The following is a 23921-nucleotide window of genomic DNA, read 5'->3' as shown; positions in this document are numbered from 1 at the left end:
CAGAAAAGCCTTAATTTCCTACTAGAATCCTGGAAATGCTGTCTCCCGATCACCCCGCTTTACAAAAGGGGATGGGCCAGATGCCAAGAAACAAGTAAAAGCAGCATCATGACCATGACTGCTGAGACCAAGCACAGCTCCTGTGCCATAGGTGTCCTGGCCATCTGTGCTACCTGAGTTCCAGCCTGCCCAGGTCATTACATGGGCCTGATTCCTGCCCTATGCTGTGATACTTAATGTCAGGTTTCCCACTTCCCTACATTTAAAAGAGCAGAAGGTAAAGCAGGCCCATTCTTTCAGTCGGCCAGTTCCATCAAAGAAGCAAAAGAATGGGTTAGAGTCCCATGTCCCATTGCAGTGCAGCCAGCCCTGGACCAGTTGCAATGCAGGCCACAGGAAATATCAGCCAGGAGAGTTTTCAGGTAAAGGTAGCGTAGCAAGGTGGTTCCTGCAAACAGGAAAAAAGTTTGCAACTGGAGCTAAAGGTGAAAACCTTGCTTATACTCTGAAGAGCTTGTTTGGCAGAATAAATGTCAGATGAAGATAATTAAGCCACTTCTTGGAGATCTGCGTCTGATTTCACTGGGTCTTTTAGTATATAAGATCTTTCATCAAGTGACTTTCACGGTCCTGATTGGAGCCCACTAATTATCCTACACAGCTATTTTCATCGAGTGTGCGTTGTGGTGTGCTGACGTGCACATACATCCAAGCTCTGCATCCTGAAATGCTGCAATCAATATTAATGTACTCTAAATCACACTTCCATCTGCTTCCGAATTAATAAAACACAAAATAGATGTCCTTATTTCCCTCTCTCTTTCTCTCTGTTTTAGCAAAATGCTTCAAAAGTCGCTCAGATACCATCTCCGTGGGTAGGCAATGGAAAGTAAGTATCTTACGAAAGTTGCTTTTTCATGCAAGCAAGAGAACAGACCCTCAGATACATTGTATATACCAACTCTGAGACTACAGTTATTTTTGTGCACACACAAAATTCTAGCCAAGCTTCAGTTAACAGCAAAACAGAAAATTTTATCATGCTGTGGTTCCAAATCCTTTAGCTCTTTTATCTTATAGCCAAATTATGGCCATGAAAGTATCTTTAGTGAGATGGCAAGCCCTGTGTGATTTCGGGGAGTCATAGTAAAGTTAACTCCACTGTAGTGATTTTGTCAATGATTCACCTACTAATGAAAGTTCAATGAAATATTCATTGGTACAAGGTAAGTGCTATATAATAAAAGCAGTGGCAAAACAAAAACAAACCAGAGGCACACTGGTGCTGAAAGTGGGAAGACATTAGCCAGTTATGTGTGCCTTCGTGGCAATTTGTAGGTATAATACTGAAAGATCTTTACCTAAAGCATAAAAGCACTAACTGTAATGCTGTTGCAGGGCCCTGCATGTAGCTTTAGTTAGAGTTGCACCTCCCAACAGCAGTGCTAGGAGATCCAGAAATCACTGACCTTACCCTGAGGCTGTTCTCATCTCACTGGGTGAGCCAAGTGGGACCCTCCTGTCTCCAAGGCTCTCTGTCTTTACCTGTAAGTTGAAGGGGCTAACCCAAGGCCCTCTGAGGCACACTGAGGGAAGGTTCTTAGACTGACTTGGAATCCCAGTTCAATATTAACCACGAAGTGATCAAATTGGCAATGTAACTTTGATAGCTTACCTGAACATCACTGTCTTCTGATTCCAAAGTCTCCCTCACCTCCACATACTCACCTCCACCAGTAGTGGAAAGGGAATCTAGTTGAGTATGAATGAACAAGAATATTTTAAAATTCATGGAAATGATAGAATTAAACATAGGCTTATTTGGGTGTAATTTTTTTGGAAATTTATGTATAGTTTTTCATAATATATATTTGCCATAAAGTTTTTGAAGATCTATGCATATTTTTAAAAAGAGTTTATTTTATAATGTCTCTGATCAAGGCATTCTTTAAGAATAAAACAGTTCCCACTGCCGCTTTATAAATATCTATAAAGCATACTCCAAGTGTTTGAACAATGACCTCTACTTTGACATCATAAAAACATTAAGAGTAAAGGAGCAGATTCATCAAACAAAAAAAAGCACATTAACTCAATTACTGTATGGAAAGACTGAAAGGAAGCAGTGTTTAGATGGTTGAATTAGGCCTTACGCTTAGATGGCAAATAAAAAGGAAAGAATGATTTTCTCTGGAAGTCGAGAAATAAAAATAACCATTGAAAGGCCCAGAGAAAGCTGTTTTCTCTGAGCACAAAGTGAAGCAAGGGCAAGGTCAAGTAAGCAGATATTAAAGGATCACTGGGAGAAACATTAAAAAAATATGTATCTGAGGCAAAAAAACTCAAACACATCCTAGGCTTGTGAAGTCACATTAAAAGCCTCCTGAAATGATGTTTTGAGCAGCTGCTGTCTGAAGAAAGCACACTCCCTTTGGTAAGCCATCCAGCAGTTACACCCCATTCATTCAGCAAGCACCTTGGCAAACGCAACTCTGGCATTATAGGAGGGGTTGGGAGCACAGAGTTGAGTTACATGTGGACTCTGCAGTTCAAAAGCACACAGGCTTCCACCAAGAGGGGGTAATAGGTGTGAAAGAAGTGCTATGGAAACCCAGGAGAGATAATCTGGGTCTCCCTGTGTGGCCAGTGGGGGTGTCCTCCCTGCAAGCAGGACCAAGGCCTGCTTTCTGAGTAAAGGAAGCTGCAGCCCCAGCAAAGGGCCTCTTAATGGCACCTTTCTGGAGAGGCCACCTCTGAATTCAAAACCCAGCTAATCTGGCCAGTGATTGGGAAATCAGATGCTAAGAAGGCATCATGAGGGCTCTTGGGAAAAGTATTTAGGGAAGGGTGAGAATAGACCTTTAGGAACTTCCCACCGTGGGGGTGCCTGAAGAAAGTGGAAAGAAACAGTGTGGAGAAGGACAAAAAATGTCTTCACTATAGAGGAAACATTTGAGAAACGACCAGATTCTATGTATCTTGGACTTGACAGGTCAAGAACAAAATCAAGGCTGATGTATAGGAGAACAAGAAAGCAAACAGATTTTGACATTGTTAATGAGGAAATTCAATATATAATAACTAGCATAATAATTAGTAAAACTTTTAATAAAAGGTGAAAGATTTATACGATCTGAAGAGAAACCAGAGTATAATTAGTAAAACTTTTCAAATGCAAGTTTACTAATAAGGATGGAATTATCTTTTGAATAACATTTTGCTTCATTAGGGTTCAAAATAAATATATCCATTGGTTTGGTCTTCTGTTGTCATTTTACTGGGATGTTCTTCCCATTTGCCTTTGGTTTTGGTGGGTGCTATTCCTTTTCCCTGTCAAGATTACATCTTGAAGTATCATTTGTAGGGCAGGTTTGGAAGAGGCAAATTCTTTGAACTTTTCTTTACTGTGGAAGAATTTTATTTCATTTTCAAAGACAAAGGAAAGCTTTGCTGGATATGTTATCCTAGGCCGACAATTTTTTTCTTTGAGAATCTAGAATATGTTACTCCATTCTCTTCTTGCCTGTAGAGTTTCCTGTGAGAGATCTCCTGCGAGTTTAATTGGCATTCCTTTATATGTCAATTGATTTTTTTCATGTGCACATTTAAGGATCTCTTCCTTATGCTCAATTGAAGAGAGCTTGACAATCATGTGTCTTGGTGAAGATCGCTTTTAATCAAGCCTTTTGGGAGTTTTGTACCCTTCCTGGATCTTGTTTCCCAATTCTTTCTCCAGATTAGGGAAATTTTCCTTTATTATTTCATTAAATACATTTGCAAACTCAGCTTCTCTTTCTGCACCTTCTGGGACTCCCCAGTAAAATGACAACAGAAGACTAAACCAATGAACAACCCACTCCTAAAATGACAGGACCAAAGTACCACCCATGTATATTTAACTCTAAATGTAAATGGCTTAAGCTCAATCAAATGTCATAGATTAGTAGACTGGATTAAAAAACAAAACTCATCTGTTTATTGTCTGGAGGAGACACACTTCATCAAAAATCAGCGGAAACTATATCACATGGGTTTTGTTGTTTTCTGTTGCTTTCATCTCTTCAAAACACTTTCTTCTGAATAAATCATTCAGTGACTCGTAGATCATACAGTAGCATCATTTTCTTCAAGAAGGTTCTTGATTTTCATTTCTTCAGCTACACGTTACACATTTAATAGCATGTTATTTAACTGGGCGTTGTTAATTTCTTTTTTCTCCCTGATGTTGATTTTGTTTTGTGGCTGTTCATTTAAGGGGATGTATAGTAGCTGTATAATGGAGACTGTCATATCTAGTAAGATGTCATTTAACTTCATGGGATTGTAAATTTCTATTTTTCTTTCTACTGTTGACTTTGTACCATGACTTTTCATTTGAGTGGATATCCTGTAGCTGTGAAATGGAGACTAACATCCAGATGCGAGGATGCAGTGTGGTATGCATTTCTACTTCCAGATCAAAGATGGACTTACAATGAAACTGTTTACTATATCTTAACAGTAGGATTCTGGACTCTCTGCCATTGTCCATGCCCGCAATGATGGACATATGACTGAGTATGAAGAACTATATGTTAGTAATGATATAGAGGAAGTAGGTGGGGGGGGAGGGAACTCAGGAGGGGATAAGGGAATATGGAACTGTATTATAAAATGATGATAATAATAAAATGCAAAAAATAAATAAATAAAAAAGGAAAAATAAATAAATATATCCAAAGCTTAACCTCTGCATAATGATTCAACAAGTAGCAAGTAGGAAAAATCTCTATTCCTTGGGACTATAGAAAAGGACAACAACCAATAATCAAGTCCCAAAATGTAAACTTGGCTCATATACCAGCCCTATGATGATACCTAAAATTGAACATAAGCCACTGTAAAAATTAAATGGAAAATAAGATAGAGAAAGGGAAGGTAGGGTGGGAAGTATCATTATGTTCTTAAAATGGTATTTATTAAATATGTGATATTTGCTCCCTTTTTATAAATAAGAATTTTTAAAGAATAATAAGTCAATATTAGATCATCATAAAAATTGCTGTTCTTTCTCATGAAAATGGTGCAACTGTTCTTCTTTGTAAATTGCTTCTGATTTACAGGCTGTGGAAAACAGAATGGTGAGTCATCATTTCCAACCCCTGATGTAAACTTAATGGAAACCACGTTGTGGAGAGTTTAAAAGAGCTGTGCAAAAAATCTATGATGTTGTATAGAGGTGATCAAGCATGCTAGGAAGAGTACTGAATTTTTATACAAGGCTTTTTTGAGGCTTCCAGAGGAGCAGTTTCAATAATTAGGTGATTGCGGATGCCGTGTTGAAGGAGCCAGAATAAGGGATATCCCCACTTACTTGATACATTGACCAGTATAAGCAATTCAAGCAGTCTGCTCATTTTGGAAGGAATCAGCAGATCAATCAGAAAACTTCCCTCTAAGCTTACAGAGGATTGTGCCTGTGTGGACTTCTTTGTCTGAGTCTTGTGGGGGAAGGGGAAGCAAACCAGTGTGGATAGGAAAGTAAAAGTAGAGATTGATACCCTTGTCAGGTGAAATATTTTGACAACTGTACAGTAAACACTTCGAGGTAGAATGGAAGAAGAACCAATTTGGGCAAAAACTGACCTCAGTAAAACCCTAGCCCATCCAGTGAGTTTGTGTCTGCACCTGAGAAATGAGTTCAACTTCTGTGAGATCTTTTTGCCATCTGTTAAACAGTGGCAGAGGAATGGGAAGACTTCTTGCAGAGTCATGGGAAGACTTGTGAAAGATATTGGTGAATCCCTGAGCACTCTCTTCGCCACAGTGAATTGTTCAACAAAGGGTGACTCCTGATACTGCACTGATTATTGACACTGTCACCTTTTTAAATTTCAAATTATAAAACATCCTGCTTCTAAGCACCTGCAACTTTGGGTTGTGCTTCCCTTTGGGCACTTAACAGAAACTGTCGGGTTTGCCTGCTCTAGTAGACTGCTTTTCCCTTTTCAGTAAGGGCCTGTTCATCCTTTTGTCCATCAAATATTTATTAATTCTCATTATGTGTGAGTAATCCTATCAAGCCCTTTAAAAACATTCCCCAATTTTGCTTTTTGTTGTTGTTTGTTTTTTTGTTTTGTTTTGTTTTGCTTCATGCATTCTTCTCCTTCAATTCTTCGTAGCTTATGTGATAGATATGACATAAGGAATAGATGAAATTCTTTTGTTTATTCATTGATATTCATTGAGTAGCTGTCATATGCCAGATAATGTTCTAGCTGCAATAGTTAAGGGCAAAACAGACAGAAATCTGTGCCCCAGTGAGAATAGATTCTGTAGGAAGAGAAAGGCAAAGACATTGCAATATGCTAGATGGTGGTAAATGTCACGCAGAAAGCCAGGAAGGGCTGCTGGATATGCAGGGGAGCTGTACTACAGTCTTGGGATGTTGGAGAGAAAAGCTGGGCAAGCATTCTATGCAAGCACCCGGGGCAACTCCCGCATGGGGCAGGGGGCATGCTGGATGGCTCCAAAGAACAGAAATAAGGTGAAAACAGCTGAGACATGAGAAAGAATGGGGCTAAGGCCAGGGTGATAGTGGCAGAAGCCGTGGAAAGTATGACCATGCTCACTGGCCTGAGTGAGAGCTATGTGAAGAAACACCCAAAGAATACAAAGCATGGCGTGAGCTGAGTTGAAGTTGGAGAGGAGTCTGAACTAAAGTTTGTACCAGTCCCCTTGTCACCGGAGTCACAATTTTTAATTTTTACATTTTATTAGTACAAAGGAACTTCAAAGAGTTCATGGAAAAATGAAATAAAGAGAAGAGTTTATTACACTACAGAAGTTGTTGAAAACTATGCAGGTTTTTTTTTCACATTATACATTTTCCATGAACTTTTTGAAGACCCCTCATGGATCTTCTGTGCAGACATGCTCATTAAAAGCTCCAGTCATGGAGAATCAAGATGGTGGAATAGGGTAAGGACATGTTTAAACCGACAGAGAAACATTTAATTAGGATGAAGCAGAGAGGACGCATTCCAGGAAATAAGAGAGGACAGAACAACAGCAGAGGGGTACCTGGAGACTGACAGACACAGGAAAGCAGCAGACACAACAGTGTGGTATTGTGGTGACTGATACTCCAGCAGCACTCAGCTAATGGCAATCTGAATTCCACTAGCAGCCAGAGCTCCACCAGGAACCAGGTGGGAAGGGACTTTCACTAGTAACTTGGGAGGTGAACCCAGACAAAGAACTGTCCATCCTGCTGGTCTGTTTGATTTGGCCAGGAACAGACACAGGAGGGCAGATCCCAGATGGGCAATACAAGAGCAGGGTGGATTTCACAGCCCATTGAGACCCCTAGTACCAAACTGGGCGCCATTTGGGTAAGGAGGCAATGGCAAGGGAAAGGACTGAGCAAACACTGAGCTGGGAGTGAACTCATTTCTGACTCAGTGAACTGCATCAACGTGGCATTGTTCAGGTTCCACCCAAGACAGGTCTGGGTCGCCGACAGGTCTGGGTCGCCTTCAGACCTGACAGCCCGCAGATCAAGAACTCTAGTAGTAGCATATCAGGTGCCATTATGTACACTGTGGCAAAAGTTTTACGAGTGCAGGGGATCACAGTGCACTGCGTATGTGCTGAGCTCACAAGAACTCACTGAGTTCAATGGATTATACTGGTCCCACAGGAAAACAGTACCGACTATGCCATCATATGGGTCAAAAGAGGTCCATGTGGCACCCAGACCTAACGGCAAACGGGTTCTTCCAAGATCAGCACCACAAACAACCTAGCTATATAGGACACCTGGTGTCTCTCTAATCCTGGGACCTGCTCCAACTGGAAGTGGGAGAAAGGTTGCAGAGAGAACAGTGCAACCTCAGCATGGTCTCACAGGAGGTGGAGAGTGGTGAGCCAGGAGCTAGGGATATGGATACCATGGTGGAAATCTAACATAAGAACCCAGACCTGAAACTTGCTGGAGGGAGTGACACAATCGGCTACAAAGAGCTGTGTACCAAGTGCAATAAGTAAAATCAAACTGTAGAACTGTGGGTGACACAGCTTAGAATCCACTCCAAGTAGAAGAATCTGCTTACTAGAAGTGCAATGACCAACAGCAAAAGAAGACATAAAGGCAAAATGAATATTACTGAAGACTCACCTGCAAAGAAGCAAAATCCTATACCCACCTCAGAATTAACTGAGAAAGACATCGAGAAAATGAGACACACAATTCAGAAAACTTATTACAAGCATCTGATGCACAATGAGAAGCACAAAAAAGAGTTCAAAGAATTTAAGGAGTATGTTATGCAAGAAATAGCAGCAATAAAGCAAATCAAGGCTGATATATTAGAAATGAAAAACACAGTGGAGCAAATTAAAAGTACAGTACAGAGTTTCCAAAATAGAATGAAACAAGCAAAAGAAAGAATCTCAGAATTGGAAGATATTGCCTGTCATCAGGGGGAAGCAAACAAAAAGCTGGAAGAAGAGCTTGATCAACTAAAAAATGTATTCAGGAACTGAAAGACACCATTAAGAGGCCTATTATAAGAGTTATGGGACCCCCAGAAGGTGCAGAAAGAGAAAAAAAACATCCAGGAGGGTCACAGAACTCCCAACAGGCTTGATCAAAAGCAATCTTCACCAAGACACATGATTATCAAGCTCTCTTCAATCAAATATAAGGAAAAAGATCCTTAAATGTGCACATGAAAAAATCAATTGACATATAAAGGAATGCCAATTAAACTCACAGGAGACTTCTCACAGGAAACCAAAACCAAAGGCAAATGTGAAGAACATCCCAGTAAAATGACAACAATGAACAACCCATTCCTAAAATGCTAGGACCAAAGTACCACCCATACAAGTAAACCCTGAATGTAAATGGCTTAAGCTCAATCAAACATCATAGATTAGTAGACTGGATTAAAAAACAAAACTCATCTGTTTATTGACTGGAGGAGACACTTCAACAAAGATCAGCAGAAACTATATCACAAATTTTAATGTTTTTGTTTTTTGTTAGTTTGATCTAAAGAGAGTTTCATCTGGTTATTCAGTCACTCATAGATCACACAGTAGCATCATATTCTTCAAAAGGGTTCTTGATTTTTCTTTTTCATTTCTTCAGAGACTCATTAGTCATTCAGTAGCATGTTACTTAACTTCATGGTGTTATTAATTTATTTTTTCTTCCTTTTGCCTTTGGTTTAGGCGGGTGCTAATCCTCTTCTCTGTCAGGGGACATTTTTAGATATCATTTGTAGAGCAGGTCTGCAAGAGGCAAATTATTTGAGCTTTTCTTCACTGTGGAAGAATTTTATTTCATTTTCAAAGACAAAGGAAAGCTTTGCTGGATATGTTATCCTGGGCCGACAATTTTTTCTTTGAGAATCTGGAATATGTCACTCCATTCTCTTTTTACCTGTAGAGTTTCCTGTGAGAGATCTCTTGTGAGTCTGATTGGGGTGTCTCCATATGTCAATTGATGTTTTTTTTTTCACATGCACATTTAAGCATCTTTGCCTTATGTTTGAGTGAAGAGAGCTTGATTATCATGGGTTGTGATGAAGACTGCTTTTGGTCAAGCCTGTTGGGAGTTCTGTGCCCCTCCTGGATTTAGTTTCCCCATTCTTTCTTCAGTTTAGGGAAATTTTCCTTTATTGTTTCACTAAAATAATAATTTTTAAATAATTTTAATAATTTTAAACTTTAAATAATTTTTAAACCCAGCTTCTCTTTCTGTGTCTTCCAAAACTCCCATAACTCTTTTATTTGGCCTTTTAATAGTGTCCCTTAATTATTGAATACTTATCTTAGTTTGACTCAGTTCCTATTCCAACTTTTTAATTTTTTTCTCATTGTAGCAAGAAATATCTTCTAATTCTGAGATTCTTTCTTCTGCCTCCTTCATGCTAGTATAGATACTTTCCGCTGGATTTTTAATCTGCTCCATTTTTGCTTCATTTCTAATAATTCTGCCTAATTTGTTTCAGTGTTGCTGTTTGCTGTGTGACATGTTCCTTAAATTCCTTGAACTCCTTTGTTACGTGCTTCTCATTGTTGATAAGTTTTACAACAAGTATTTTGAATTCTGTATCTCCCATTTTCTTGATGTCTTCCTCAGTTAAGTCTGAGGTTCCAAAGGCTTTTTTCTCCTTTACAGGGGAGTCTTCAGTAACATTCATTGTGCCTCTGTCTCTTACTTTGCTCTTGATCATTGTACCTCTGGTTATCAGATTCTTCTCCTTGGAGCAGGTTTCTAAGCTGTGTCACCCACAGGTCTACAGTTTGATCTTTCTTATTGCATTTGGTACCTGGTTCTTTGTTTGCAGTCACTTGTACCACTCCATCCAGTGAGTTTCAGGTCTAGACTCTTGTATTAGGCTTCCACCACAGTTTCCATAGCCCATGCTCCTGGCTAACCACTCTACTTCCTGTGATACCGTGCTGAGACTACATTGTTGTCTATACAACCTTTCTTCCACTTCAGGTTCGAGTAGATCCCACGATGAAGGAGACACCAGGTGTCCTAAAAAATTAGGTTGTTTATGGTGCTCATCTTGCCAAAACCTGCTGCCCGTTAGGTCTGAGGGCCCTGTAATCCTATTTTGACCTGTCTGATGCTGAAGGTATTATTTTCCCTGTGGGACCAGTGCAATGCACTTAGAGAGAAGTGAATTCACAGGCAGCTCACTCTTGTCTCTCCAGTCTCACAGCATTTCCCACACTGTACAAAACGACACCTGATGTGCCACTGGTGGAGTTCTGGATCTGCTGGCTGTCTAGTCTGGTGCCTGATTGCTGCTCTAGTGGGAGATAGGGCTTGAGATTCACCCTGTTCCTGCACCACCATTTTGGGATTTGCTGCTCTCCCTTGGCTCATGGTTGAATCAAACCAATCAGCAGCACGTGCAAATATCTGCTGAGCTCCTGGTGCACTCTCCTCACCTGGCTGCTGGTGGAGCTCTGGTTGCAGGCGGAGCTCAGATAGTTGCTCACTGACTGACACCGAGGTGTCTGGCCACTGCTACACCACACCGTTGTCTCCTTTGCTTTCCTGTGTCTGTCAGTCTCCAGCTGCCCCTTTGCCATTGGACTGTCAACTCCTGTTTCCTGGAATGTGCCCTCTTTGCTTCACCCTGGCTAATGATTCTCTGACTGTGTAAACTTCTCCTTACCCTATTCAGCCATCTTGATTCAATAAATAAAACTTTAAAATACATATTTTCAATATTGCAAGAAATTCATTACATTCTGTTATACCAGACAACTACAGGCTAAGTGCAAGGATCCAGATATGCTTACTTTGTGGAAGTGCTGCATGTATTTCTTATTGCTGTAGGTATTGCATGTATGATAACAAGAGCACTGCTTCCAGATCTAGTCACCATCACTTCAGCATTTTGGAGCCTTATATTTGCATGCTCCAAATCATGTGTGTGTGTGTTCCAGCTGGTCAGCACATCTGTTCTGTGAACAAGTGTTGACACTAAAGAACAGTACAGCCATCTCAAAAGTCTAGATTTGCCAACAACGCCAGCTAATAAGGGGTTGAAGGTGATGAAGGTGGGAAATGAGACAGGGTTTCTTTGCTGATATACTGTGTAGTTTTCAGGGGAATCAGGGGAGATGAGATCATTCAGCATTACAGACTCATGAAAATTCAAGCACATCATCTTCACATTTCTTATACTACCTCAAAATGCTTTGTTCTGATAAAATAATACACTTGCTTCAGCATTTGCTCAAAATATGGGCAAAGGGAGCCTAAACGACACAGAGATATTATACAGGAAGCTGCCCATCTTTACATAACTCTTCCTGGTAAGCATGCAACAGGCCTGAACCATGAAGGAAAAATTATCCCACACTGCATGCAGCCAGCAGGTGATTTCTTGTTGAATAATGCAGTTAAAATCTGTGTCCAAACATTGGGATAGCCCAGTGCAGAAACTGAAAGTTCCTCTACAAACAGCATGCAGGTGAGAAGTCAGCAATTAACCGCCCTTCTGTGTAGCACACTTCAAAGAATCCTAAGGAGATATGCGCAATTCTACTTCTCCGGCTTCCCTAATATTGCTCCCTGGGAGTCTTTTATGAATTGTGCTTGGTTTATTGTGGTAACTGTATTTGGAACAAACTGTCATTGTGGTTTCCACAAAACACTTTGATGATAGACCAGTATTATACATCAAGTGTTTTCTAACTGTCAGTAGCTGTTCTGGCAGCAGGTAGAGAAATCATCATAGCTCTCTGAGTTGTTTCTTCCTCAGAAGCATGGCAATACTCGTCATATGTATTCAAAGTAAGATGTACATCTGTGGGTTGAATCATGGCAGAGAAAACTTCACCTGACTCTCACTGGTATTTTCAAACAAAAGTAGCAGTGTGCACAGAGGCCTCAGTGGTTATTAAAGGTGGTGAGGACGTGGGTGGCTCCTGCCAGAAAAGAAGGGGCTTCATCTACAGCCTGGCCCTGTAGCCCTGTTTGAATGTAATATGCTCTCTCTACTGGCACCAGAACCTCCAGTCAAAGCTGTCAGAGTACCCCCAAAAATCCCAGAAATGGAATCAAATGATAAGTTTATTTTGATATAAAAATTGAAGTGCATGTACAGGTTTTTTGTTTGTTTTCTGTAAAATACATCTCCAAAAACTTTTAGAAGACACTGTGTATTGTGCTCAAACAGCTGTGGGATGTTGTCTAAGCTATGCTGCACTGAAGGTTTCATCTGTGTACAACATGCTAACTTTCACTCTGGCAAATGGCACTCTGAGGAGACTCCAGCGTGATCAGGCTCAGCCAGAACCTGCCCATCATCCTTTCCATTAGCCTAACAAGGCTTGTCTTTCCATTCCTCAGGAACACTCCTTCCCCAGTGTCTCTCAACAATGTCTCTCCCATCAACACCATGGGGAGCTGTAACAACGGCCCTGTCACCATCCCCCAACGCATTCACCACATGGCTGCCAGCCACGTCAACATCACTAGCAATGTTTTACGGGGCTACGAACACTGGGACATGGCTGACAAACTGACAAGAGAGAACAAAGGTATGCCCATCTGCTACACCCATTTCTCATGCAGACTGATGGAACCAGTTGTGCTTGGAAGGACTTGAGTTTGGTGGCTTTACATGTTCCTGCCTTTTGGTTTCCAGGCCTCGGATGAGGGAAGGGGAGTTTGCCCATAACTGACACAGTGACCCATTTTTCTAAGAGAATGAAAAGGCCTGGGATTTTGTTCTCTTTTAAAATAGTCTGAACTGCGGTGTTGGCAAATAAGCATTTCGGATTTTTACTCAGTAACAAGGATCAATACAGGAAAACAAATACAAAGGCAATAAGAATGATTTGCAAATCAAATAACATCCTGCTGGCTGAAGCAAAAGCTGCTTGCTACCTTCATCACAGTTACTAGCTCCTGTTGAGTACATGATCCTGTGGCTTGCATTTGGAAACAAAGGCCAAACCTGAGCTGATATTTTTCACACACTAACAGCTGGGATGAAGAAGCAGAACCCTTCCTGTTCATGATGAGGTTTGCTATAAAACAAATGCAAAGAGAACTCTGCTTAACCAGAGAAGGAGTCAGCCATCTTTGATGGCTCACTCTGCCATCTGTGACCCTGTCATTTAGGAGCAAACCTAGTGTCACTATCCTAATGAAAATGGGAGGTAAAAATGAAGCATGTTTTTCCTCTGGCCATTCACTTGACTTGACTGAATCAGGCCCAGTAGTCACAGGTTACCCCACTGCAGTCATGGTTGTGGCAAATATGGGCCTTTCAAAACCAGACTGCGAAGAAGTATCTACCAGATTCTGGAGATTTCTGCCATTTGGGGGGCATCAGCATTATTTACCATAGTTTCAGTCTGCTTATATTCTCTTAAAAACTGCCATTGTCATCTCTGGAGTGGTTCTATCTAATGTCTAATCATGGAAAGAGGCACAATCTGCACAGCTTCCTCTTGCTAATCATTGCTATCATATTGCTGAGCATTTTGGGGAAAAACCCCACTGGAGCACTGGAGTAGGAATGATACAATTTGTTCAGCTTGCTAATTGAAGCTTAATTCCTGCCTACTTCATGAAGTAAATGAGCAACATCAGCAAGTTACCTAAATCTGTGAACTGCTTCCATATAGTAGGCTGTACTGTCCATATAAAAAGTAAAATTAATGATTGACCCTCAAACACCTTCAGTGAGATCCTAAGCTCAGTTATCTGAGCAAAGGGCTATTCATAGCTTCTCTACTGTTCAAGGTTTCTGGAAATAAAGAGTTGACTGGCTCAGAAAACCAGACTGATCCAAAGGGTTTAGAAATGCAAGCAAAGACATATCTTAAAATTGCCTAGCTTGCCTGCCTCCACCCTTTCTATCTTATTTTGTTTTGGTATCTGAAGGACTGTTCAATATTTATGGATTTCCTCTAGAAATACATTCACTTTCAAATCTTTTAGAGTAACTCCTTTAAATTGACTGCAGAAATTTCCAGGGGCAACATGGTGAGTGTGCTGTTCGAGTGAAATGATGCTAATATTGTCATTAGCTCAGTTTGTCAAACAGTTGCCAAATCCTCTGCCTAATATTGAGTCAGCACAGCTCTGTCTCCCTACCAGCAGAGAGAAAACGTGCCCTGCTAATGCTGCCAGTTGGGCCCGTCTGTGCACTGCGGAGAAGAGCTAGTTTTGAATCCTCTGCTCAGAGCTTGAGTCTCACATACTTGTCATTTTTTGTTCACTTGGATTTGGGGATTCTTCTCACATCTGGCTTGTCTGTATGGAAATAGAGGAAATGAGGATCTTCCATTTGATTGGAATTCTGCATCCCTATGAAGACAGCCATGCACACCTCTTCCCAGTCAATGATGCAATGCAGACCTCTGTAAGGTCGGCTGTCCTAATAGAAACCCTTCACTCCTTCCTGAGCGGCACACCCGTGGAGCAGCAGCTGACTTATTGAAGGTGGTCTCGGTGCTGAAATGAATCAATAGAACTTATGTTGTCCTCTGCCCTTTAGAATTCCTGTTGCCCACCAGCCAAGCTGTTTGCACTGCTCACTTGAAGTAGTTATTATAATAATGACCTGAGTGTCTAGCTAAGAATACCATAGAAAGGTTTTCAGAGTGGACAATTCATTGCACACTCACTTTCTTCTTTAATATTTTCCTTCATATTGTATTACATATGAAAATATTTTATATGTGAAAAATAATTCATCCCTTTATCAGCAGAAATCAAATGAAGTTGATGCCTAGAGAGGAACCCACCAGGCCCAACTGCACTTTTTGAAATATATTGGTGTGTGTGTGTATGTACAGCAAATTTTCATGGAGTTGTAATTACTTTTAAAGTCTTGTCTGAGAAATATGTACTGGTTTTTAAAAGCTTGCTACGAACTAAGATACAGATATAAATTAATTTTTATTATTTTATTGATCACAATAACACAAGAATTATTTGTACTACAGAGATTTTGGAGTTCATTAAAGATTAAAATAGCTGTACTTTATGACACTCTGATCCCCTAGTGGGAACTTTGTCAAGCATTATTGAATGTCTGAATGAGTGAATGGACAAATGAATAATCGCTGTGTATGTGAAGGCCATTTTTCAATCTGGTGCATGTTTCCCATGATATCATCTAACGTCCTGACCAAGAACTGCTCTGATTTCCAGAATTCTTTGGTGACCTGGACACGTTGATGGGGCCTCTGACCCAGCACAGCAGCATGACCAATCTTGTCCGCTACGTTCGCCAAGGACTATGTTGGCTGCGCATCGATGCCCATTTGTTGTAGTTGATGCCCTCCCATCTCTGACATCACCACCCATTACTCTACCTCTGCCAGCACACTGATGGTCACTGGTGGAAGTCCACTCATTTGGGAAAGTTATCTTTGATTCTCTTTGTTCTTATGCTTCTTTGGATATCTGTGAAAAACTGAAATCATTGTAAGTGGACACTACAACTTAAGAGCAGTATATGTTTTATTGGTCATTTTTCAGCATTTCATATGCATTTCTCATATGCCACCATTTATTTTGTACTTTGTAGAATGCCCACATTGTTGTAAGTCCACACTACCCGAAACAAATAATGGAAAGTATTTGTGTTGATGAAAGATTCCTGAGAAATCAAATAAGCAGTTTTACACATGCATGAGAGCTTACACACGGGGACCTGAAAAGATTTTCAGCAAACTATGCGCTTAGGTCCAGAAAAGAGCATATTTCAGAATCCACTGATAAACTCTGGTGATTCCACAGACTAAATCTTCATATCAGAATCTTCATTGTCAAACTAAGCAGTTAGATGTACCAATACCACAAAATCAAGAGTCTTGACAAAATAAATGAGTGTAGCAATGCCACTTGTAAAGTAGTGTCATGCCATGTCTGAGCAGAGGACATTTTTGTTAACATCCTTTCCAGAACCCCGATTTTTTTTTAAATAGTGATGAAACGAAAGGGCAGCGTTCCTTTTGACAGCTTTAACATGTCAGCTGGCATAAATATTTTTTTAACTCCATGATCTGAATGAAGCATAAATAATCACTTGGGTTCTCTTTGTACAAAGTTATCTTCTTGAAGAGAAGTTTGCTATCCAAAACGCTACACTCCACTGTTAGAATCAGGAGATAAGATAGTTCGCAAAAATGTTTGACAAGAAATTCACACCTCTTCCTCTTTTGGCAGACAGGCCCACAGCTAGAAGGTTTGTTAACATATATTTTTCTCAAATCTTTTGAAACAAAAGTCAAGTTATGCTTCCTAGAATTAATAATACACAGTTTGCTTCCTAATGGCTTTGAAATCTGGACTTCTACAATCATTAGCTGCATTTTCCATTCCTCAGGATTTCCTTAAGTCTGTTTTCTTTTTTTCTTTTATTTTTCTTTCTTCTCATTTTATTTTTTTGTCACATTAGCTTTTGACAAACATACAATCACTGATTTTATTCCAGGTGGTATCAACATGAATGATTTACACAAAAATTCCAAAGAAAACTGCAAACCCTCTAGTAGCTAGCTTTTTATAGAGAAAGATGGGTCTTGGGTAATACATCACGTTGGGACTCTCTGAATGATCCCTAAGGAATGGAAAGAGTTCATCTAATTTGGCGACACCCCCTCTTCTTTGTGACGCCCTGCATTCATTTTTTTACCCCTACGCATCACAATGTAAATATCTTTGGTGTTGCAGCTCACCAGATGAATCTCCATTGAAGTATACACTACTCACTCATTAATTACTTGTAATTACCTGCTGGTATATAATTTCATGAAACCTTTAATCTGCTGAGCAATTGAACTTTGTTCACTAAGTTAGGACCAGATAAATAATAGATACACACATCAAAGATGCAAGCTTGCGTATATTTTTAAAGGCCACGCAGGTCTGTGACAGAAACAGTAGGTGATCATTCCGCACTCTCATTGTTAAAGTTAGGTATATCTCAAGTTGAAAAAAAAGCCAGACTTAAATTCCATTCTGGTGACCTTTGAGTTTAAAGCTTTTTGTTGTGTAATAAAGTGGAAGTTATACTCCAATGGCGAAAAAGCCGTGTTTTTAGTAAGACTGATGGGAACATCCAAGCAGCTGGACACAGCAGTTTTTATGCTCCCACTGTGGTTGAGCTTTACATTTAAGACTTCAGCTACAACACTCACATATATATGTGCAGGCACACACAGAAATGAAACCTGTAATAATATTTCTGACCCTCATCAATGAGGAAAATGATAACATAAAAAACACTGAACACTCAAGATTGATATCACATATAAAAATTAAAAATTGACCTGATGACTCGCAATGACTCAAGTCCTGTTTTCCATGGCTTACCAGGTAGTGTTCCTGGCTACTACTATGTAATGAAGCCTGCTGGCTTGATTTTTAAGTACAGTGTGCACTATGATCCTAGACCATCATGAATTTAGGAGTAGGTTCTTCTTGGAATTCAATCTCCAGAAACTAGATTTTAGAATGTTAGGGGCAATTCCCCAGGTACACAAACGTATTGCTTCAGGTATGAAAACCTTACAGTTCTACTTTCAATGACCTGCTTATTGTAAAATGAGATTATCTACAAACATACAAGGGGCAAAGAAGACTCTCTGTCACCTGTGGTAGCAGTGTGTAAAATGTGTGCCAAAGCAGCAGCACGGTTATCAGTCTGACAATTGACTTGTGGTGAACCTCCTGAATATTTAGTAGATACACTTTTTAAAACAGCTCAGAAACCAATTAAACATGCAGGCCGCACTAGCTTCCTATCACTAAGAGATATAATGTCTTTTGGTGCCATAATTAAGGACAGTTGCTGCTTTCTAAGCACAGCCTTATCACACTGTGATGGGGAGTGTGTTGTTTATGTGCAGCTATTTGAAGCATCAAGGGATTGAGATATTTTGTCAAGTGAATCTCTTCAACATACCCATTTGTGGGATGGTTACAAGATATCTGGATGGCAGCGAGCAAGTCTGCCTCTAGATATTGACAAAGAGTTGGTGAGACACATCTAAATAATCCCATGGGAGTAGAGTAACAGGCAGTGTAAGGAGAAGCTCCATCTGAGCAGACACTTGGACCACCCTCAGCTCTGCAGGGTGATCCAAATAAGGCCACCACTATGCCTTCATTTGTCACTCAAGCTCCAACCACAGAGTTTGACAAGCTTATGTTAGAACTTTGGCTTGGCTTCGTATGTTTAATTAGCTTTGGACTTCTTAGTGGTTTCGTCATATTACTGTCTGAGTTTGGTAGGTAGGATTAATTTGAAAAGAGTTTACTAGTGTGGTCCTTGGGGTAGAATTTAGCTGTAAGCATGTTGTTAGCCAGCCTGTAGACTGTTAATTACTTCATTATCTCATTGGGAAAATACTAATAGTTTTATATTTGGATGACATAATTGCAAAAGAAGATTAGCTGTTGCTACTTTGAAAAAACTTGAGACTGGGATGCTCTTTTCTTATATATTGAAATAAAATGATCCAGATCTTTAGTCAATGACCAAGTTGCCAAATTGGATACCATTGGCTAAAATGTGTTTTGTTGAGTTTCCGAATGGATTGGTATTTATTCATTTGGATGTGTCAGCCAAGAAAGACACTGTGTTTGATCCGCAACAGAAAGATATTTTTCTACCCTGTCTTTTCTGAACCTGTCTAATCTGAAGCTTTGGGGCATTCAGCTTTGCATCCCAGACATTGAAGCTGGACTTTTGAGTTGCAAAACATTTTAAAGGTGGAATCAACTGCAGTGTGAGGTTAATACCCTCATAAACTTCTTGATAGACATGATGAAATTCACCTGCAGGCACTGGCAGGTATGAAAGCCAAAACCAAACTGGGTAACTGGGTAGGAATACTCAGTAAATCAGTGAATTGTTTGCTTACAGAAACTTCGCTGTCCCCATTGAGAAAAAATGTGTGGCAAGATGACACAGCTACACAGCATCAAACAAATGGGTTGATTCGTCACCCCCAAATTCAATTCTGCGGGGAAAAAATGCTGAGCCAGTTGATAGTGTTCTGTTGTGCAACTGGCAGACTAAATTCTTTGTCGTTGTTGTTATCGTTGTTATCGTTGTTGTTGTTTCTCATTTCTGCTCGCACAGCCTTATTCTTACAGTTAAACTCTGATTCATTTTCTCTTTGATGTTAGCAAACTCCAACAACAGAAATGGCATCCGTGTATTGATAATCAGCATTTACCCTGATGGGAGACAAATCACATAGGCTGATTTCAGACATTTATCCTACCCTCTGATATTTTTGGTGAAAGAAAAAGTATTCATTCTCTTTCCATTCTCCTCCTCACAAACCTAGAAGCCCTCTTAAGAAGAGCATTACATTTTTCTCTGCAATGTATGTGCTAAAGGAAAAAAAAAAAAGATTGCATAGTGGGGAGGGCAGGAGAGAGGGTGGGTGTGGGAGTGAGGGTGGGGAAACCCCTCGAGGCCAGACTGCAGTTCTTGCCCTTTCTGCTTCTGACATGAGATGTTACAGAATCATTCATAGTGCTGACATTGGGTTAAGGGACTCTGAACTGCTCTTCAGATCCATGATCAACCATCATTATTCTAAGAGATTGGAGCTTTGCTGTTTCATTAACTGTGCAGTGTAGACTAATGGTGTTTAATAAAAATCATTCAAAATTTCAAACTCTTGCCAGTGACCTCCATTTTGTTGGCTGTTTGATTTCTATCCAACTTCAAGGAGGGAAGGGGACAGCAAAGGAAGGTTGCTGCCAAGTCCCAACAGGACACTGCAGTGGCAAGCCCAAGCCCACCTGCCTAGCAGCAGTTGCTGGTGAGCAACTGTGTAGAGCAGCTGGGAGACTTCCCGATGGATGCCCGGTGGACATTTTCAGCTGTGGCTAGCTTGTTTCCCCTGGGGACTCTCTGTTCTCTGCTGTTTGCACCAGGAAGCTTGCTGCCATATCCAGCGAGAATTTCAGCTGTTTGCCCTTTTTGCATCACTCGTGAGGCTGTAAAATAGGGAAAGGGTCTCTGATCATAGAGCCCAGAATGGGGACAATGGGTCACCAATTGCATTCCAGGTGTTCTTGGCCTTCTGTGGCTCTACAGTGCTTGTGAAACCAGAGCACAAAGAGCTCCCTGGATAGGAAAGCTGAAACCTCAGAAAGGCTGAGTTGATGTTGCCCATCCCAAGGGTGAACTACTCTTTCAGCCAGTGGTGTGCTGTTTAAAATAATTATCAGTTGGCTCTCTAAGAAGGCACCAATCTCTCGCAATGGCCGGTTTCCTCAGTATGCATACTGTCACCATGGCAGATTTCAAGACACCGACTATGACATCACTGCACACGGAGTTGGGAAGAGATGAACATAAGTGGCTCCTATGAGCCTGAGTGAGCCAACTCCATCACACTACTGGATGCAACCAGGCCAGGAGGATTCCAGTTTCCCACATCTGTGACTGGGGACCTGCCTGTATATACATCCTCCCACACACATACACACACATTTCAGTGACTTAAACTGCTACTTTGTTTTAAGATATGAATCAGTCTTCTAGGATGTGCAGCCCATGAAAGCTGAAAAGACCGAAAAGACTGAAGCCTTTTTCAACTCAAATGGCAAATGCATCAGTGACAATATTGTGCTGAGCTCTATATTTCATAGATAAACTAAATGAGAGTTAGGCACTCCAAAAACCCTCATGATTGGTTTTAAAAAGGGTGAGAAGATTACTGTTATTATTATTATTATCAAATAGTAGATTCCCACATGGGTTTTCAAACTGTGACATGCAACTTGACTAAAGTCACAGAGCATCTGTGGTTAGGAGCAGAATCCAGTTTACTGAGATGTTGCCTCGTAACATGGAAACACACATCCCACATCCTCATCCCACATTGCTACTCGACAGTTTTACTTTACTACTAGGAATCTAAGCTTTTTCCCTAATATCTGTTTTTAATTAAAACAATTTACTTAGTGTCTTAGCTTTGAATTCAAATCAGACCATTTCCTGTATCAATTACTTGACTAATATTCAAAAACAATTATCCAAACCAAAGATAATTCTTTTTTTCACAATGTGTCAGGAGAACTAAGGTGACGAACCAGAAGGCCTAGAGTGCAGTCTAGTTTTCTAAGAGAATGAGGTTTCATTAAGTACATATGCACACAGCCACATGCACTTTTGCTTGTTAGAGCTGCTCGTCAATCATCTTGAAGAATAGAACAGAAAAATCTCCAGCACCCCATTATCCTGGTCCTGTGTATCTTCCAGAATTAATGAGAGGTTTGTATCTGCTAAGGTTGAAGAACTTGGAATCATGCCCATGTTCGTATGATAGGCCTGAAGGACTTTTCTTGCTATTTTTTTTTTTTGGCTGTTCTATCTTTTGCATTTGCAGTTCTTCCTGCAGCCAATACAATAACAAGGTTTGTGTTCTGTGTCCTCTGTGATTCCTGAAACATTTTTCCTAACTCAAGACTAGGAACAGCTGTGTAGGTACAATGGCAGGGACTCTTTAATGCCCCCAGGCAGTAGGCGTGAGTAGAAAGAGCTAGAAATGTGTTGAACATCATCCCTATTGCAAAACCATCTTCACCAATCATCCTTTTCACCCACAAATAATACTAATGAGATTGATTATGACTTCAAAGAGTTTTCTTCCCGGATGCTACTCTGAATATTTTATAAAGAGAAGCATCTTAGAGCAAATCCCTCGCATTTATTCCTTTCTACCAATTGCTATTTTCATTTTTATGTTCATGAGACTAGTGCTTCTGAAGATTGGTTTGATGTAGTGTTGTCTCCAATAAAATTTACATGTCAAAAATGAAGCAATGCTTCATGGTATGAGAAGATGCCTAATACCCCCCTTTTATACTTGGTTAGATGAGCGACATATTATCCTCCAAAGAAATGCTCAGTTTCTTTTCTGTTGTGGTGGTGGCTGTGCCTGTGGCTCTGCTGCTTGTACTTCTCTATAGCTCCCCGGTGCTCTCGCTCTCACTGTTGCTCTCACTTTGCCGTTTGTTCCCATGTTGGTGTTCTTCCTCTCTCTAAACAATGATTAGGTCAGTTAATGTGAATTTCTGGAACTGTACCTATTCATGCTTTTAATACATAACAGATTAATAAAAGTAAATGTGTCCTGAATTACAACATGCCACCTGCAAAAGCATGCTATATGATGAAATCCTGTTAACTGCATTATTGCGTGGCAGTATAAATATTAGTCTGTTGAATCTGTTTGTCCAATTATATAACTTTGTGAAACAGTGTTTTTGCCTTTGCTGCATAATTTTGGCACGAATAAAATGGGTACAGGCAGTTGAGACAGTGTTTATACTCTGATTTTTCGATAAACTTTTATTGGAAGTCTGGCAAAGGTGAACATCTTCAGATGTTGCCGTAACCATTATAAACGTGAACAACACATCTTTAACATTCGTAAGTCTTTAGGTTCATTTTTTTTCCTATCCTCTTTTCATTTTCTGTTCTTTTGTATTTTTTCATTTGTTTGTTTGTTTTGGAGAAGGCATGTATTTTTTGGAGAATTGTTTTGATTGCTTCTCTGTGTGTATGTCTCTATCTACCCTTCAGCCTGCCTTTCTTCTCTCCCTCTTTCATTCACTAAAATGCTGTGAACTCTGAAGTTTGGTAATTCTACATTAGACCGGTCTAAAGACTAAGAATGAAATTTGGGCAAATTTCATTTTAAAGAATAACACTCTATCTTTATTGGGTCACTTCACTTCCTATGGTAACAAATGGCCAGAAGGGTGAATGTGGTTTCTATAGAACAGCATTTTTATAATATCCTGAGACTTAATGCAGTTCAACAAATGACTTTACCTCTGTCTCTCTAGTAAGTTAATTGACTGGAACTTGCAAAATAATCTCTGAAAGTTACCAGAGATCTCTTCTGTCTGCTCCATAGTGTATGTGTTTGCTTTGTCTGTAAGAGGCACATTCACGTCTTTAGTGTTCATCTGAAGTGTTTCCTAACATTCCAATTAGCCTGTATACAGGGCCCAGAAAGATAATGCCAACATGTTGTAAATGAAGATGTGATTCTGTAACTTTAATCTTTGGAAAAAGAAATTTTCATGCATAATTTAAACAGAAACTTTATATATTTGAGTGTCATGGAAAATATTTATTGGATGCAACTGGGAATTTTTCATATGCTTTGTGTGTTTGTGTGTTGTACGGAGAGGGGTGCTTGCCAACACCACATCACAGGACTGCTGTAGGAAGCTGTAACTCCACAACTAGAACATAGCATGTCGTGTGTGTGTGTGTGTGTGTGAGAGAGAGAGAGAGAGAAAGAGAGAGAGATCTAGACTCATGGGATTTTCGCTTTCCATTCCTGAAAAACATTGTTTTCCAATGCCAGGAGGCCATAGCCACATTACTATA

General features: G+C 40.1%; 1 protein-coding gene across 4 annotated transcripts in view; it reads left to right on the top strand.

The window, feature by feature from the left end:
• Positions 1-20082, top strand: part of AFF2 (AF4/FMR2 family member 2) — a 462047-nt gene extending 441965 nt beyond the window's left edge. For all 4 annotated transcript variants that reach the window (XM_040999786.1, XM_040999784.1, XM_040999785.1 and 1 more), the window contains 3 exons: positions 837-889; positions 12872-13062; positions 15692-20082. In XM_040999786.1, coding sequence (XP_040855720.1) covers positions 837-889; positions 12872-13062; positions 15692-15813 — 366 coding nt within the window. In that variant the 3' untranslated portion in view covers positions 15814-20082. The remainder of the gene's footprint in view (positions 1-836; positions 890-12871; positions 13063-15691) is intronic.
• Positions 20083-23921: the final 3839 nt, after the last annotated feature.

This window comes from Ochotona curzoniae, unplaced genomic scaffold (genome assembly GCF_017591425.1).
Source record: "Ochotona curzoniae isolate NIBS_2020 unplaced genomic scaffold, NIBS_Ocur_1.0 scaffold_1852, whole genome shotgun sequence".
NCBI lineage: Eukaryota > Metazoa > Chordata > Mammalia > Lagomorpha > Ochotonidae > Ochotona > Ochotona curzoniae.
Note: the sequence above shows the minus strand (reverse complement) of the source record. Positions and strands in the feature narration are given on the sequence as shown.